Raw genomic sequence first — 16,559 nt, forward strand, 5'->3', positions numbered from 1 at the left:
CAGACTGAGTCTTCCTTCTCTGACTGACTCAGTGAAGACAGTCTTCTATATATCCCCATAGACCAGTTTCCAGAGACACCCCTTCACTGAGACTCTTCCCAGTGATTCTGGGTTGTGCCATGTTGACGAAGGTAACCACCCCAAGCCTCTTGCTGGCCCTTCTCCCCTCTTTCAGGCCCATCTCCTGTAGCTGGAGATGCAGTTGGTATGAGACTGGCCCTGTCCTGCTGGCAGCCCACCCTGTTCTGTCTGCATGGGCTGTCTGCCCCTTTGCTGGGCCTGGAAGACCTTCCCTTCAGTTCTCTTAAGGTCCACCTGGGAGCATGCCTAGACTGGCCCAGCACAGTGGGCATGTGAAGATGCTTATGGACATCATTACTTATTCAGCCATATACCTCACCCCACCATGGGGTAGCTTAGGATCTCAGATTTAGATTTCAGGGCTGTCTCTAAAGGTCTTTGCTTCCTCTTTTCCTTTATGTCCTCCCCTGTCTATTGTGGACTTGGTTATTGCTTGATCCTTCACCAGGTCTACACAAGCAGTTCCTCATCCAGATGCTATACCTCATCCAGTGCCACTCTGTGCTCAGCCTGGGTACTGCTCATTCCTTTGGGATTCAGTAACACGTACTTAGGAGTTTGATATCCAAGTTGGACCAGGGTAAAGCTTCAGGAAAGGATTCATGGAGAGGGTATCAAAGGATGATGCTAGGGGGAAGATCCACAGAGCAGGAGCCAGTGGGGTCCCATTCTACTTTCTTAGCTCTTGGTCGCCCTGGGAGATGTCAGTTCTGCCCCACTGCCTAGAGTCAGGGGGCCTCCTAGCTCTGAAGGAAGTCATGGTGTTTGGGGGGAGTCATTGTGGTATTTTTGGGGAATCAAGACAGAGGAGACTAGTAGCTGCTTGCCTGGGGAGGGAGCTAGGCTGGCTGGAGGTGGGAGTGGCCCCTGCTGCTGACACAGACATTCCACAGGCAGAGCCACAGAGGGTTTGTATTGGGAAGGCATTTCCCAAACAGCATCCAGAACCCAAAGTCCTGTGTCTGGATATGTTTAGTGACAACGAGGGGAGATGATGGAGACAGTAGGGTGGTTTTGCAAGTCCCTGGGCTGCCATTTGGGCCAGGCTAGACAGATGTGGGGCATGGGAATGAATGGCCCCACTTGGGCTAGGGTAAGAGCTGGAGTCAGTAGAAGAAGGAGTATGAATGAGAGGCCACCAGTGGTCCCAGATTGTGGGGGCTGAGGTCAGCAGGCATGTGGATGTGGCTACTGGTGGGTGGGGCCAGTGCTGGAGTCCTTTGACTTGTTTCAGGCCAGTCTGGCTGGCTCCCATGACATCTTTAGGACTGATAGGGAAGGACAGGTCCTTCAGGGACCAGCTCTAGACACTGTCACTGACTTAATGTTTAGCCTTGGGGTTTTGGCATTCTTAGAGGCCCCCCGGGGGGTGGTCAGATAGCCTGACCTCCTACTCACGTCTACCCTTCTTCCACAGGAGGGAGGTGCTGCCACTGTCACCCCTTATTGTAGAGGGGGAAACTGAGGCATAGATAGGTGTCATGGCTGGGGACTGGGCATCGGAAAGACAAGTAGGCATGGTGCTGTAGCTGCAGGTGAGAGCTCACACACATCTAGATCTACAAACAGGAAACCAAGAAAGCTAACTTGAAGTGGCAAAATCTTTAAAAAACCCCTTAACCCACCTTCAGTGATACACAGCTTCCAGGAGGGCTCTACTGCCTGATCCTCTCTAAACAACCAGCTTCCAGGAAGGCTACACCACCCGATCCTCTCCCAATGGCCACTACCTGGGGACCAAATACTCAAGGAAAGGGTTTATTTCAGCTTACAATTCTCAGGACACACTTGACGACTGAAGTCTGGGCAAGTCCAACTTGGTAAACTCATGAGTTTTATTGGGGTTACTTACAGAAGTATGGGTGAGGGGTTGCTTACAGAAGCAGAAATGATCAAAGACAGCTGCATCACCAAGGCCCACCCCAGCAAGGTGACAGATCACAAAAGCTGGGAACTTGGAGCACACTGCGCAGCTTGCAGGCAGCTCAACTGGTTGGAGAGTGTCCTTTCCAAGTGCCTCAGTTGGCCTAAGCCTCCTCCAGGCAGCTCGGCTAGTTCCTGCTTTCAAGCTTCTTGGCAGCTCTGCTTCTTCCAGGTGGTTTGTCTTGTCTGAGAGTGACTCTCGGCAATCTTGTTTACTCTTGGGAGGGAGGGGCCTAGTGAATCTGATCAGTTTCAGGGACTTCCTGAGATATTTTGAGTTGTTACTTCCTATCTTAAGGAGTTTACCTATAGGATAGAATGTTTCAATCTTTAAGAAACGGCTACACAATAGTTGCTGGCTGGCTTGTTGTGTTTGCTTTTTTGTATCACCATCTATGCTGGCCGGAGCCTTCCCACATAAATCTTTAATCAAGAAAATGCTCTGCAGGCTTGTCTGCAGGCCAATCTGATGGAGGCATTTTCTCAGTTGAGGCTCATCTTCCCAGATAACTGTAGCTTGTTTCAAATTCACACACACACACACACACACACACACACACACACACACACACACATAAAAACAAACAACAAAACAGGGCAAGTGAGTACGTCTCCTACGTCTAGGGCCTTGAGTTTGGGAGGTGTTGGAGTGTGTTTTGCCTAAACAGGTGTTAGTGTCACTTTGCCACTTGACCCAGGCTGTGGCCCAAAGGAATGCCAGCAGAGGAAGCCCTGACTCATCTCTCACTGGTGAAGTGATTTGAGTTGGAGTGTCTTTTCCTGTCTCTCTATGAGAGATGACTACTGTCTCTACTACCTCATCCCATGCTGGTCTGACTCAGCCAGCCCCCAACCAACCTTCCAGTAGCCAGTGACTATAGAAGTTGGGACCCTAGAGTCTCCATGGGCAAATGGGGTACATGTTAAACAGTAGCAAGCAGTACCATACTATGAGAGTTGCTTGCTATCCAAGCCCGCCCACAGCATGCTTGCTGGGGAGGTTTCTGGAAGCACCCCAAGGCAAGGGCTTGCTGTCTCTGAGATGTGTCACTAGGGAAGGCAGGAGAGGGGGCCTTACCTGGCAGACCAGCAGATCCCAGACAGGCATGTCTGCATTGTCATGCCCCAGCAGGTGGGTGATAGGGCAGGCTGGGCCCTGGATTCCAGACAGGACAGAACAGATGGGACATTGTGGGCTTGCAAGGCTTCTTCTCCCAGTCTCCAGATTACTAGGTAAGGCCACTGCCCAGCAGGGGCTTTTCTCTGCCATATATGGTCAGTGGGTCAGACTATGGGTCATAGACCTTAACAGCTTATAGTCTGGTGGCCCAGGGAGCATGAACCCTTTTATTCCTGGCAGCTGTGGCTAACATAACCTTGTGCTCATTGTCTATCTGGAGTCTTCAGAGAGAGACACTGGTCACTTCCAGGAGAACAGATTATGCTGTTAAGGTGTTACGGCTGCCTCCTTTGTGGGTTGCTGTCAGGAGCTTCCTGGAAGTGGGCACGGACAGTTCTTCTGTCCTCCCACTCTGTTTCAGGGATTCAGCCTAAATCTGGAGGACCTTCTCAACAGGGATCCCCTGATCACCAAGCACCTCATCTTGTCAAGTGTCCAGCTTGCTGGGCGCAGCTCTTTTTCCTTCTTCATTCAGACCCTGGGAAGGAGGGGGGTCTGCCAATGAGGGAGTATCAGAAAAGGTGCAGGCTTAGGAAGGAATCCCCCACCCAAGCTGGAATCCCAGACCTGGCTCGCCATGCAGATACGCTACAGAGTAGCTGGTTAAGGGCCTGGATGTGTGTCTCCTGCGGACCCACGCCTGTGCGTGGGGCTGTTCCTCTTAGCTTGTCTACTCTACGCTCTAGTGTTGTCCTCATGCTGAGGGGTGTGGGGACTCTTTCCAGGCTCTTTTCCTGGAGCCCAGTGAAGGATGGAATAGATTGGGACACAGGGCTTAGGGAGTGAAGTGGTGGTAGCATCCCCATGCCTAGGATTCCCGCTTTGTACTGTGGCCTCACACTGCCCCGCCTCCCCTCGCTCCCCACCAAGCCTCCTCAGCAGGGCCTCCCAGGCTTGCCAGGATGGCTTCATTCTCCGCTTTTGGTTTCTCTTCTGGTTGGCCAGGACACTGTATGTCTATGCAGTTTGTGTGCTCATCTCAGTCTGAAGTTGTGCATCTGTGTATGTCGTGTGTGTGTGTGTGTGTGTGTGTGTGTGTGTTTGTACGGTGGGCCTGTGTGTGCACATGTGTCTGTGGTTTTGTGTGGGTTTGTGTCTCTGGATCATGGTTTGATTGTGAGTGCGCCAGCAGGAATGCATGGAGTGTGCTGTCGGCGGGACCAGCATGGCCCCCTGGGGGTGGTTGGGCGGGTCTAGGAGTGGAGGCGGCTCCCCCTGGAGTCTGAGGATTTGGCCTTTACCTGCAAGGGGTGGAGGGAAAGCTGAAACCATAAAGGCAAAGGGGCGGGACATGCCAGACCCAGAGCTGCTCCCTGCTGCCGCACAGCCCTAGTGCCTCAGAGTTGGAGTGTATTCGACTGTCTGTGTCTGGGCTGGGTGTGCACTGGAGCCTGGAGCTGGAGCCCTGATCTGTGAGCACTGAGCAAGATCCCTGAGCCCAGGCCACCCACCACTCCACAGACCCGGCATGGAGGCATCCCGGGGCTGGGGAGGGCTGGCTGTGCTCTGGTGCCTTGGGCTCCTGGGCAGCCTAGTGAGTGTCACTGGCACTCACTACCGCTATCTGTGGAGGAACTGCTACCCATGCCACCTGAGCCAGGCCGGCTACCCTGTGAGCACCGGTGACCAGAGGCCAGGTGGGCACCCCGGGAACAGGAGTGGGTGGGGTCAGGATGCCCCTCCCTAGCATGCTCCCTTTGTTTCTTTCTCTGTCTTTTATATATATATTTTTTGTTTGATGTGCACGGGTGTTTTGTCTGCATGTATGTATGTATACTATGTGCACGCAGTGACCTCAGAGGCCAGAAGAGGGCGTTGGATCCCCTGGAACTGGACTTACAGACAGTTGTGAGCCCCATGTGGGTTCTGGGAAGGAAATCCTCTGGATGAGCAGCAAGTGATCTTAACTTGCTGTCAGCCCTCCATTTCTTTTTTTTCAAAGTTTATGTCAGACAGTGAGCACAGGGGGAACCAGACCTGGAAGGGTCCAACAGGTGGTCACTGGTGCTGAGACAGGACCCAAATGTGTCCTGAGCAATCAGACCTTCCATCCTGTAACAGCAGGGAGGTCACTTGACTGGAGGAGGCCAGCACTCCTCGCTTCTTGCACTAAGTTTTCTATGTCCCCCTCCTCTGTGTCAGCCACTCTGGAGTCAGGCGAGAAGGGAGATGCTTAGGAACATTTTGGGGTGGCCTGTGTGAGTGTGGCAGGTGCTGTCATTTTGACCCACAAGGCTCTCGGTCCCAGCCAGCAGGGTCACTTAGAGGCTCTGGGCTCCAGACTCCAGCAGCCATGGGTATTAGGATCCTTTTATTCTAGTTCACCCTGGAAGCTAGGATTTGATGCCTCTGAGCCAGCCTCCCTCTGCGTGGCTGTGCAGAGCTTGGAGCTGGGCACCCTCAGGAATGTGACTAGAGGCTGTGGTGTATTCAGCTCTCAAGTGACTCATCGCTCGCACCCCAGGGGGAGGCAAGGGCCTCTGGTGCTCCCTATCAAGCCCTCCTAGACTCGAGATGTCCCTGGGGTGAGTCTCACTCCTCCGTGCCTGAAAGACACCGGGGCATAATCAGATGCTGCTTGTCTTCTCTGCTGTGTCCCTCAACTCCCGAGGGTCCTAAAGCCTCCAACCCTGAGCTGACCTCTTGCTCAGTGGTGAGGCTGGTATGTCACTGCCTTGTGAGTGGCACTTGGGAGCCTGTGTAGCATCAGGAGGTCTCAGTTGGGCATGCCAGGCTTTGGGGAACTTGGAGCCCAGTGCCTGCTCTGAGGCTTTTACAAGGGCAGCAGGAGAAGAAATCTCGTGGAGTATGGTTTTCAAGAGTGAGAACCTGGTGTCTTGTGTGTAGCAACAGGAAACTCTCATCTGGTGCCTGGCAGAGTGGGCTTGCTGGCAAGGTCCCAGAGGTCTCTGTGTTTCCTGGAAGCCACAGTGATGCTTGAGAAAGCTCTGAGGTGGTTTCCACAGAGGCAACATTTGGTGGCTGGCTAGCCTTGACTGTTGTATGTTGTTGGGCGAGGAGCTGGTGGGTTGGGTACAGATTGGTGCCCCTGGTCTCTCCTGATGGCATTTTTAGTGCCTCCCTGCGGCACCACTGGCCTCAGCTTAGCAGGTACTTACAGGCTTACCCAGCTCCCAAGGGAACTGGCCCAGGTTGGCACAGCGATGTTGCCATGTGCCGCAGATCCTGTCACGAGGCTGCCAAGTCCCCAGTCACTGGTCACAGCAGATGGGGGCAGAACTACTTAAAATGACTTTTCCAGTTCCCCCAGCTGGATGACCCTTCCCTGGTACTCTTGGGTTTGCCTGCTACCAGACATAGCCCCTTGAGCAAGCAGGTCCCATTCTGACTCTCAGGTCATGTTAGGGTGCACGCTCTGCTCAGGGCCATTCTTGTTGGGCCAGTAGGAGGGTGTCTGTGCTATAGTGGCATCCCAGCTATCCCTACTATTTTTTTGGGAGCTCTGCTCTTTGGAACTCTCAGGATGGTCCCACTGCAGGCTCAGTGTGACCTCAGCTGCACTGTCTCTGTGTGGAAGTTGTAGCACATTCCTGGGGCACGGGCTTGTGGGATGAGGAAATTCCAGGGAACCTAGCCTCTGAGCATGCCAGGACACAGATAGCTCTTGTGAGCCTGGCCATGAAGATGACCTCCAGCAAGTACTGCTGGGTCAGGAGGCCAGGCTAGAAACTGTGGGCTTATGGAGTAGCAGCTCATGTGACCTGAGTCACACAATAGATTTATCTGTACTCTGTATTTTTTTTCTCATGACCACTCTTTAAGTTCAATTTCCACTTGGTACCCTAAAACAATACAGACGCAGGCTGGGGTGTAACTCAGTTGTTAGAGTTTTGCCTGACATGCACAAAACCATGGGTTCCATTCTCAGTGCTGCATTAAAAACTAGATGTAGTGGCCTGTGTCTGTAATCCCAGCACTCAAGAGGTGGAGGCAGGGGTTAGAAGTTCAGGACTATCCTTGGCTACATAGTGAGTTTGAGGCTGGCCTTGGCTATATGAGACCTATCTCAAACAAAAACAATAAAACTCGACAATTACCTGGTAGTGGTGGAGGTGGGAGTCCCAAAAAGGCTAGAATTGAGATGTGAGCATCAAGCAAACCTGGGAGAACCTGTGTCTTCTCCCTCCTGGTGCACAGAGGCCTGGACTCAGTGCTGACGTGACAGGCCTGTCCACCCCCACCTCCTTGCTCTCTTTGACCCTCCCATTCCCTTGTAAGCCTTGTGGTGGCCTTGTGTTTGTCCAGATAATGCAGGACTCTTCCCAAGTCAATGTCCTCTGTGCAGTCCTGTCTTCAGTTTCCATTTTGCTGAATGGTGTCATGAGAATGGGGATGTGAGCATCTTTAGGGACATTATCTAGCCTACCATGCTAACTTTAAGGACTGTTGAGCCTGTGGCTCCTCAGGTCATAGCTAAAGCTCTACTTGTAGGTTCAGCACCTCAGAGGCCCTCCAAACTGTTTGAGAACTGCTCTGTGCTGCCGCCCTGTGGCCCACTTTGGGATGAAGCAAGCAGGGTCCTGCCCTGCTTTCAGAATGTCAGTTATTTCTGTAAAAGGGGTTTGTCTCGGTTCAGAAGAAGCTTGGCTGCCAGGGCTGAAGGGATGTGTTGGGGAAAAACCCTTCAGTCTGCGATGGACCCGCTGTGTCTAGATTTGGGTTCTAGAGGATGGCAGTGCTGGGGGTGCTGAGAGATTCAGCCCCTGCTCCGTTATAAACTGGCACTCCCACGGTAGTAGGTCCTCCATTTCCAGGAAGCACCTTAAAGGTAGGAAGACATTGAAGCTGGAGTTATTATGCTAGTCCCTCCTAAAAGGCACTTGGGACAATGATAAAGCCCCTATCCCTGCCTGATGTCTCATAGGAGTGATCTGGGACCCTTGTAGGGAGTTGGTTGCACACAGAAGGAGGCTAGAGTAACTGTCCCTGTCTAAAATGACTGTGGAGAACTGGGAGGTATGTGTGATCAGGGAGACCCATGCTGTCACACCTGTGTATGGAGGGCTAGCAGTGGGGTCCTGTTGAGAAACGACTGCCTTGTGCCCAGGGTTCCTTTACAGACTGCTTTCTGCTTGAGAGTCTGTGGTCAGCAGGGCTCCCAGGCTTCTGAGGAGCATGCAGCTGTGCAGACTGACCGTTCCCCTCTGAATGGCCTGGGAGAACTGAGATCCCCTTGCAGGGTTCTGAGAATGGCTGAGAGTCCATTGCTCTTATAGCTTGTTCACCTTACCCACAGTGTTGGGGGTCAGGGGTGGTGTCCAGGAATGCCCAGACTGTGTAGATAGGGTTTTTGTCTCAGACCCGCTGGCTGAGAAGGTCCCTGGCACGTATGTCAGCTGAGCTGTGTGTGCTTCTATGACCTTCTAGGGATTTGAGATCAGGAACCACTCCTCTCTGGACCCCATGAAATGGATGTTGTCACCCTAACTCTTCTAACGTGGGGCCTGAAATCCTTATCGTGCCCTGGCTCTTCTGTCTCTCGAAGTATTTTGGGTCCTCATTAGCACCATCAAGCCTTTGTTTTCAAGCCAAGGACTCATATGACAGTGGCTTTGTGGAACAGAAGCAGGGGCTTGTGGCTTTGTTTCCCTGCCTCTTGTGACAGGTACACAGAGCAGGGCACCCTCTTGTGGCTCCAGGTGAGCCCCTTGCCAGCCAGCCAATTGGCTCTTCACCACATCCCCATTGTTGCCCCGAGGTACCTGGTGGCACTCACCATACAAATTCCAGAAAACCTCCTGGAAGGGGCATCACGGAATGAGGGTCACACTCGCAGCCGACAGGTCTTAGGAAGCACTGAGAAAGAGAAAGGAGGTGCTGTGTGAACAGAGGGGGGGGTACCACTGTCCATGCCTTGAGTCTGTCCTTCACCCTGAATCTCCCCTTGAGAGCCCTCATTGTCTCCTTCTGGACTCCTGGGCTGGTCCTACCCTTGGGGTCGTGTGCACCTGATAGGAAGAGACAATGGCCCATGCTGAATTTCCATTTGGTAGCTCTTCCCATTAGGTCATGCCAGCCATGTAGGATGGGCACTGCCTCTGTCTGGGGTTGTGCGGGAAATAGATGTGGTCTGACAAGGTCTTGGGTTTATGCTTCCATCTGTTTAGTGCAATGGGCCTGGCCTGGCATGTGCCTAGCCAGTAACTCCACTCTCTCTACCTAGATGTGGACGAGTGTCGTGCACACAATGGTGGTTGCCAGCATAGGTGTGTGAATACCCCTGGCTCTTACCTCTGTGAGTGCAAACCTGGCTTCCGGCTCCACACAGACGGCAGAACCTGCCTAGGTAAGTGTCCCCTTCTTTGGGCTCTGAGCCTCTGATGACCCTCACTCTCCAGAGTGTACTCAGGGCTGGGAAGGGGCTGAGGGAAGCCTGAGTGGGCTGGCATTGGACTATGCACTCAGCAGCTTCTTCCTGTGGAGTATGGCTGCCTGGGAGTCCTGAACACACCCTGCAGGGTGGTGCTGCTCCCTCCCCGCTCAGGTAAGGAGGCTGAGGTTTGGATGGGTAAAAAAGTGCATTCCAGGTCTCTGCTCATGCAGGTCCCTGTGTCCCCAGCCTGTGTATGCTCTGCAACTCTGCTGAGTCTTGTTGAGAGATTGAGACCATCTGCAGGGGTTGATCAATCAACAGGGACCCAGGCCTAGCTGGGCTGCCACCAAGACATGGGGTGGGAGACTCCTCGGGCTGCTCTTGGGTGGTAGGGAGGCAGGCTGAGCCTTGGCCCTGTCAACAGAAAGCATTTCTTGGTCTGCAGAACAGGACTTCTCTGGAAGCCTGAGGATGTGAGCTGCAAGAACGGCAAGGGGGAATCAGAAAATGGGCCCCTGGCCCCTGGCTGTCTGTAGGATTTCTGCTATGAGGGAAGGGTTTAGTGGTCTCCTGAGAACACAGAGCCTCTGGCAGCTCAGCTAAAGAGACATCCAGGGTCAGGCAGAGGAAGCTGGTAAGAACAGTTAGCAGCCGTCCACTTCATAGTGCACCCTGGAGACTCTGTTGATCCCATCTCTGCTTCTATGTTGTTCTTGGGGGAAGGTACCCCTACCTTCTACTTTGGAGATCCAGACAGTTTGGGCCAGTTCTGAGCAGCCTGGCCTTGGCTGCTATATGGCTGGCAATGTGCCAGCCCTGGGGGGTTGCACCCCGTACACACATGTCCCAGCCTTTGTCCGCTCTGCTGCAGGAGCCAGGCAGCTGCCCGAGTGAGAAGTAGAAGCAGATGTAGGAATGTTGCCATGTGTTCCAGGGTAGCTGTGATAGCGGAGCCCAGCGACTGCCTGCTGGCCTTTCTGGGAGTCTGTGGCTTGGGCTCTTTAGTCTTGGGCACCCTTGTCAGGTGGGATGCTCTTTAAAGGAAGGTGACGCTGGAGATTGGTGTGAGGGGTGACCCCTGCTGCGGGCTCCCTGTTGGCTTCAGGACTAGGACACTCATTCCCTTGTGTTTCTCCTCACTCTCCATTGATAGTGGCCCTCACTGAGATGCTCTGCAATGGTAGAGGGCCAGGACGGGATGTATCATTAACAGTCAGACAGCAGGGATGCTTCTTAGGCCCAGAGTGACCGGTGGTACTGCTCAGAGGAGCCTTAAGCTGCTGGCCTCAGGAAGCTCAGGAGGGATCCCTTTTACCCTGCCCTGGTCCTGGGCTCACACCACCCATTGCTATGCTGGAGACAGACATGCTAGACTCTGCCCTTGTGGGGCCCCAGAAGGATGGACTCATGGCATGTGTTTATTGTGAATTGTCTACATTGCTCTGGTGGCTGTCCCCGCAACACTGTAAGTGGGTGGGTTCTCGGGGCTTCTGACCCCTCCCACCTGACAGTTGTCTTGCTGGACATTGGTCGGACACGCAGAGCAGTGACCTCAGATTCTCTCTCCCTCCCTCCCTCTCTCTCTCTCTCTCTCTCTCTCTCTCTCTCTCTCCCTCCCTCTCTCTCTCTCCTGGGCTCTATGGAGGATCCAACACAGGCCATGCCACATACTCACCTCCAAGGTCAAGTAGACCAGGATAGGGAATGTATAAGTTCTGCCACTGGTATATTCATATTCTCTCTCTCTCTCTCTCTCTCTCTCTCTCTCTCTCTCTCTCTCTCTCCCTCTCCCCCTTCTCTCCCAAGGTCTCATGTAGCTAAGACTGGCTTGAGCTTACTGTGTAGCCAAAGCTGCACTAAACTTCCGTTCCTCAAGCTTTTGTCTCCCAAGCATCAGGATTATAGGCATGTGCCACCACACCCTGCTCCAAATGGTCTAAGCATAGTAATAAAACACAGAAAGAGTTCCATTTCCATTCTCTTTTTAAATTTTGTTTTTATTATGTGCATGAGTATTTGTTTGCCTGTATGTATGTCTGTACACTATGCGTGTGTCTGGTGCCTGTCAAAGCCAGAAGAGGGGGTTGGATCCCCTGGACCTGGAGTTAACAGATGGTTGTGCACTGCCATTTGGATGCTGGGAACCAAATCCAGGTCCTCTGTAAGAGCAGCCAGTGCTTTTAACCACTGAGCCTTCCCCTGCTCTTAAAAATGTATATTTTAAGAAGGGCTTTGCCGTCAACCCACTATAGTAAGAACATGTCTCCTGTCCTGGCTACCACTCCAACAGGAACAAAGGGGCCCCACCCATGGCTTGGATGTACTCCTGGGGTGCTCTGTCCTCTGTCTCATTTCTGGGGTGATGACTCGGGGAGGGTTTCGGGGAGGGGTACAGCCAGGCCTGGGGCCTTTCTAGCTTTCTGTGCTTGGGCCAGGTCCAGCTCCTTCTTTCCCTGGCCATGGAAAGTAGGGCCTGCCCAGGATGGTGGTTTGGCTGAGGGTCCAGGACTGTCATTCCTACTTTCCCGTGACATTTTGCAGAGCTCCAGAGTGGAATAGCCCCAGGGTGTCATAACACTGCAAGGGGAGCCCTCCTCCTCCCTGTGGCTGGGGTGCTCTGAGTAGCACATGCCTATCCAGTAGCTTTTAATATGACCTAGGCTCTGGCCTTGTATATGGCTGTTTCCTTGTGTCCTCTGGGTTGAAGGACAAATGGGGCCAGTCTGAGGGACTGTGGTTGTCACTGGCTTAGCCCCGGGGCACAGGTGGCCTCTCCCTTCTTCATCTCACACCTGTTGGCTCAGGATGGACACCCTTGGAGAGGGCTCTGCTGCCAACACACGCCCGTGGTGGTCCCACTGCAGAGTTACATGGATCCTAGTGTGCACAGAACTAGAGGAAGGCTACCCAGCCCTGCTCTGGGCCTGTCCCTGCCTGTGTGTATCTGCGGCGTTGGCAGAACCTTCTCTCCCCAGGCATCAGGACAGTAAAGGGCTTTACAAGCCCCAGTCGGCCCCCAAGGCTCCTTCCTGAAGGAGATGCCTCAAGGAAGGTTTTTTGGGACCTGGAGGCTGCTGCTGGCAGCATCCTGGGTCTGGGGCCAAAGCCACAGGCAGCTCAAATGTGCAGACTGAGAGGCTCTTCTGCAAAACTCATCCCCATGGAGCCGCAGATGCAGCTCTGCCCATGTTTCCCAGTCCTTCCCAAACCTGGCAGGGGTTACAGTTGCACAAGGGGTCAGCTTCCCAGCCTTGAGAAGCCTGAGGAAGTCTGGCCTGAGTGGAGCCAGTGGGAGAGGTGGGAAGAGAGCAGCTGCTGTGGTCAGTCTCTTTCTCTGTCTCACGACCCCACCCTGGGCTCTTCACGGGGCAGGGACTGCTTCTGCTTGGCCTTGGGGGAGCAGGCTGAGATGAAGAAAGGGTACCGAGGTTCAGCAGGCCATACTAGGTGTCTCGTCCCAACCCAGAGCTGCCAGGGAAGAGGGCACAAGCCCTGAGCTGGGTACAGAACCCAGCGGGAACAGTTAGGCAGTCACACTGGACATGCAGGGAGATGGCATGCACAGGGGCAGGGTTGGTGAGTGTGGCAATGCTGGCTTGAAGTGGGGGTGGGGAGGGTGGGAGGGGCCCAGTCCTGCTGTCCCTGGGTCGGCTGCAGTGTCACCAAGGCCCAACACTGGCTCTGTGGTGGAGTAGTCCTCCTTACAGGACATATCTGCCTTCTAGTAACTCACCAGATACTTTGGTAAGTGCTCTGGAGGAAGGAAGCTGGGCAGTTCTTGTGAGGATGCAGCTGGGCGCTAAGGCTTGGCAGTAGAAACCTGCCCAGGGTTGAGGGTGTGGTGTGAAAGATGTGAGCTGTGAGCCCAGACGTTGCCTGTATGTATGTATGTATGTATGTATGTATGTATGTATGTATGTATGCATGTATGTATGCATGTATGCATGGTGTGATGAGTCCCTCTGTGCTGCCATCTGTTCCTGCCCCGTCAAAGAGCTTCCTAGGACAGGACAGACTGCTCTGGCCACTGACCATACATGGTGGGGGCTCTCAGCACCCAGAAGCCACACCAGTTTAAGGACAACAGCGATAACCCTGTGACACCACCCTCCAGCTAGCCTCAAACCACCGAGCTGGTCTGAGGGCTGCATAAAAGCAGCTGACGGCTTGGCTGATGGTAGGCAGACCTGGTTCTTGTATAGTCCGTGCTGATGAGTTTAGGGGCTAGAGGCTGGAGCCTAGAGCCACCCCAAGACCCGGTGTACCCGTCCCATCCCCCCACCCCACATGCTGCCAACTGCATGGTACTCATGCTCCGAGGCTCTGAGGCCATGGCTTAGGACCTAAGTGTTCCTATAATACAGGTGCTGCCTTCTGAGACCAGGCTAGTGCCCTTTTGGGGGTGTCATCCATCCAAGAATGTTGTACAGGTTGGCACAAGTAGCCCTCTGTCTTGTAGGAAATGTATTTTCTATGAGGTCCAGGCTCTTCCTCCACAAAACCCGCTCCTTCCTCTGAGCTTTGCATCTCACACCCCACCCTGAGTAGTGTGACTCCTGCTGGTTGTGAGTGGAGTCACAGCCCCGCTAGGTTGGAATTCCAAACTCTTGGATTTGCCAATTGGTCAGTGCTGCTGCCCTGACAAAACACCACACGGGCTTAAGCAACAGGGTTTTATTTTTCACATAGCTGTAAGTCCAAAAGCAAAGTGCCAGCCTTTCTGGTCCCTAATGAAATCAGAGCCCCTCTGTGTGACCACTCCTGACCTTAGTTAAAGCAGAAAGTCTGAACATTGTCATATCGGAGGGCTTCGGCTTGTGAGTTGGGGTGCAGGGACACACACATACATGAAGACTCTAATATAGAGTGTCACCCAACTATAGTCACTTGTGTCTGATCTGGAAGTGGGCAGAGACCTATGTGAGACCTTGGAAATTGTAGGATGGGCTAGGGGGCAGGACTATTGGGTCCTGCAGGATTATACACGGATCACAGACCCCTGCTGAGTTGGGGTGAAGTGGAAAATGGGGTGTGTTGTGGAGCCAGACCTATCCATCCCTGTTGCCTAGGCTGGCCTGGTATTCCTAACCCTCCTGCTTCTATCCCCAGAACTGTGATTCCAAGTGTGTGTGTCACCACCCTGGCTGAGGTGCTTGCTTGTGAGTTTGTACTGCCTGCAGGGAGGCCAGTCCCTGACCTCTGCTCCAAAGGTCTCTCAGCTTTGTTCATGTCTGACCTCAGGCCTGATTTCTAGAACCATAACCAGATGTGAGCTTCTGGCCTTGGCCCTGGCAGAAGTCCCCAGAGTGAGTGTCCTACAGCTGGGCCTCAGTAACTTGAGGGGCCTGGAGATGTCTCCACCAGCCCTGAGGCCCAGGCACACAGACCCTGGCCATTCCCGGAGTTGTGCAGCCCAGCACAGAGAAAAGACAATCTGTCTGGCTCAGATTTCCAGGAATCCACAAAGGATGTGCTGGGTGATGCTGGCCTGTCTCCCTGGTGTGCACAGCTTGGGAGCATCTGTGTGGAGTCACAGTTCTGTGGAGCAGAGGACAGGGATGATTCTGAGGGTGTGAGGCTACACTGAAATTTCAGGTCTTTAATGCCAGCCCATGGTGGACTCATTCATGGGCTGCTTTGCTCATGACCAGATTGGAGATGAAATACCTTCCCTCCTGGTTGGTGGTGCTTCCTGCCGAGGTACCGAGACATCGTGCCCCTCTGTGCCTGCCTGGTCCTGCCAGAATGGACTTCTGGTTTCTATTACATGTCCTGAGTAGGGATGCAGTTGGTGTGGTGAGCACAAGTAAACAGAGCCCCCAGGAATGTGGGGCCAGCTGAGGCCATGTGCATGGGTGCCCAGACGCCTCTGGAGGGAGAGCTGGTATCTGAATAGCTGACTCAGGTGAGGCCAGCCAGGCCTGGGATCAGCATGGCTTCCATCCAATGTAGGGGTCAGAGCAGAGCTGGGGAAGGCTTCAGGTTGGCAGGCTTTCCTCAGTTCTGTAGGAAATTGCTATAGCTTCTCCCTTGATGCATATGCTGGGGGCCCTGGGTGGCCAGGAGTTTGGTCACTGCTTCCCCACGGCTGGCTTTGCCCCAGAGAAGGGGGCTTTCTCGTGCTCTTCTGGGTGTGCTTCACGTGAGGAGAGACCTGTTTCATGAGCCATGTGGCCTTTAAGCAAGCTTGCTTTGAAGGAAGCCCAGCCTTCTGAGAGCCCTGAGGCAGCTCACAAGACCCATGCCGCTGCCAGCACCCAGGCCTTGCAGTGCCGTCCTCGGTGGTACTAATCCCCCATTCCTAGGCAGTAATTAACCACTTCTCCAAACTGAGCCACAGACAGTACTGCTTAAAGTTGACAGTGTTCCCATATCCAGGCAGCATCTTAGGGTACAGCCTGGCCCCCAGAGTGCTTTAGTAATGACTCTTAGGTTTGCTGACACAGCTCTGAGCACTGGCTTTTAGGCAGACAGCCTTACCTCCCTGGCCAGCATTCTTGTGGCTTCCCTCCAGAGTTCAGGGCTAACTTCCTTTAACCACAAGGCCGTTGCCAGAGACTCGATTGTAACCAAATCCATGCCAGGAGCTGGCTGCTATTGCTGGTGAAGCTCAGTGTCCATCCTGTCTGCCTTGCCATGAAAAGCATCTTCCCCATATCCACAGGCCAGCTGGGGGGACAACTGATTTCTTCCGTAGAGTACGCAGGCACCACCAGGCCAGGCAGAGTCTCTCTTCCATGCCCTGCAGCAGTTCAACCAGAAAGGACAGGGTACTGCCCTCTGGGATATGGTCTCTCTGATGACCGATGGCTGCTGGGAAGAGTGGACACTCTGACAGGGTGTGAGGTGTGGCCTGTCCTGGGGTAGGAAGAATTCGCTCTGATTTCCCTCAGGAACTGGTAGCCAGGCCTTTAGGCTGAGGTGGCCATTCATAGAGGCTCCATTCCTGCCCTTCTGTCCTGGCCTGAGGACCATGGTGGTAGGGTGGATCTCACCATGCCTCCTAGCCTGCTGTCAGGAAATGAGCCAGCTGCTTCTCAA

At 53.7% G+C, this 16,559-nt stretch overlaps 1 protein-coding gene across 1 annotated transcript in view; it reads left to right on the forward strand.

The window, feature by feature from the left end:
* The window catches only part of Megf6 (multiple EGF like domains 6), a 99,793-nt gene that overhangs the window by 59,872 nt on the left and 23,362 nt on the right, over positions 1 to 16,559 (forward strand). The window contains exon 5 of the mRNA XM_059256303.1: positions 9,369 to 9,491. Within this exon, the coding sequence (XP_059112286.1) occupies positions 9,369 to 9,491 (123 nt within the window). The remainder of the gene's footprint in view (positions 1 to 9,368; positions 9,492 to 16,559) is intronic.

The sequence above is a fragment of the Peromyscus eremicus genome, chromosome 2 (genome assembly GCF_949786415.1).
Source record: "Peromyscus eremicus chromosome 2, PerEre_H2_v1, whole genome shotgun sequence".
In the NCBI taxonomy this organism is placed as follows: Eukaryota; Metazoa; Chordata; class Mammalia; order Rodentia; family Cricetidae; genus Peromyscus; species Peromyscus eremicus.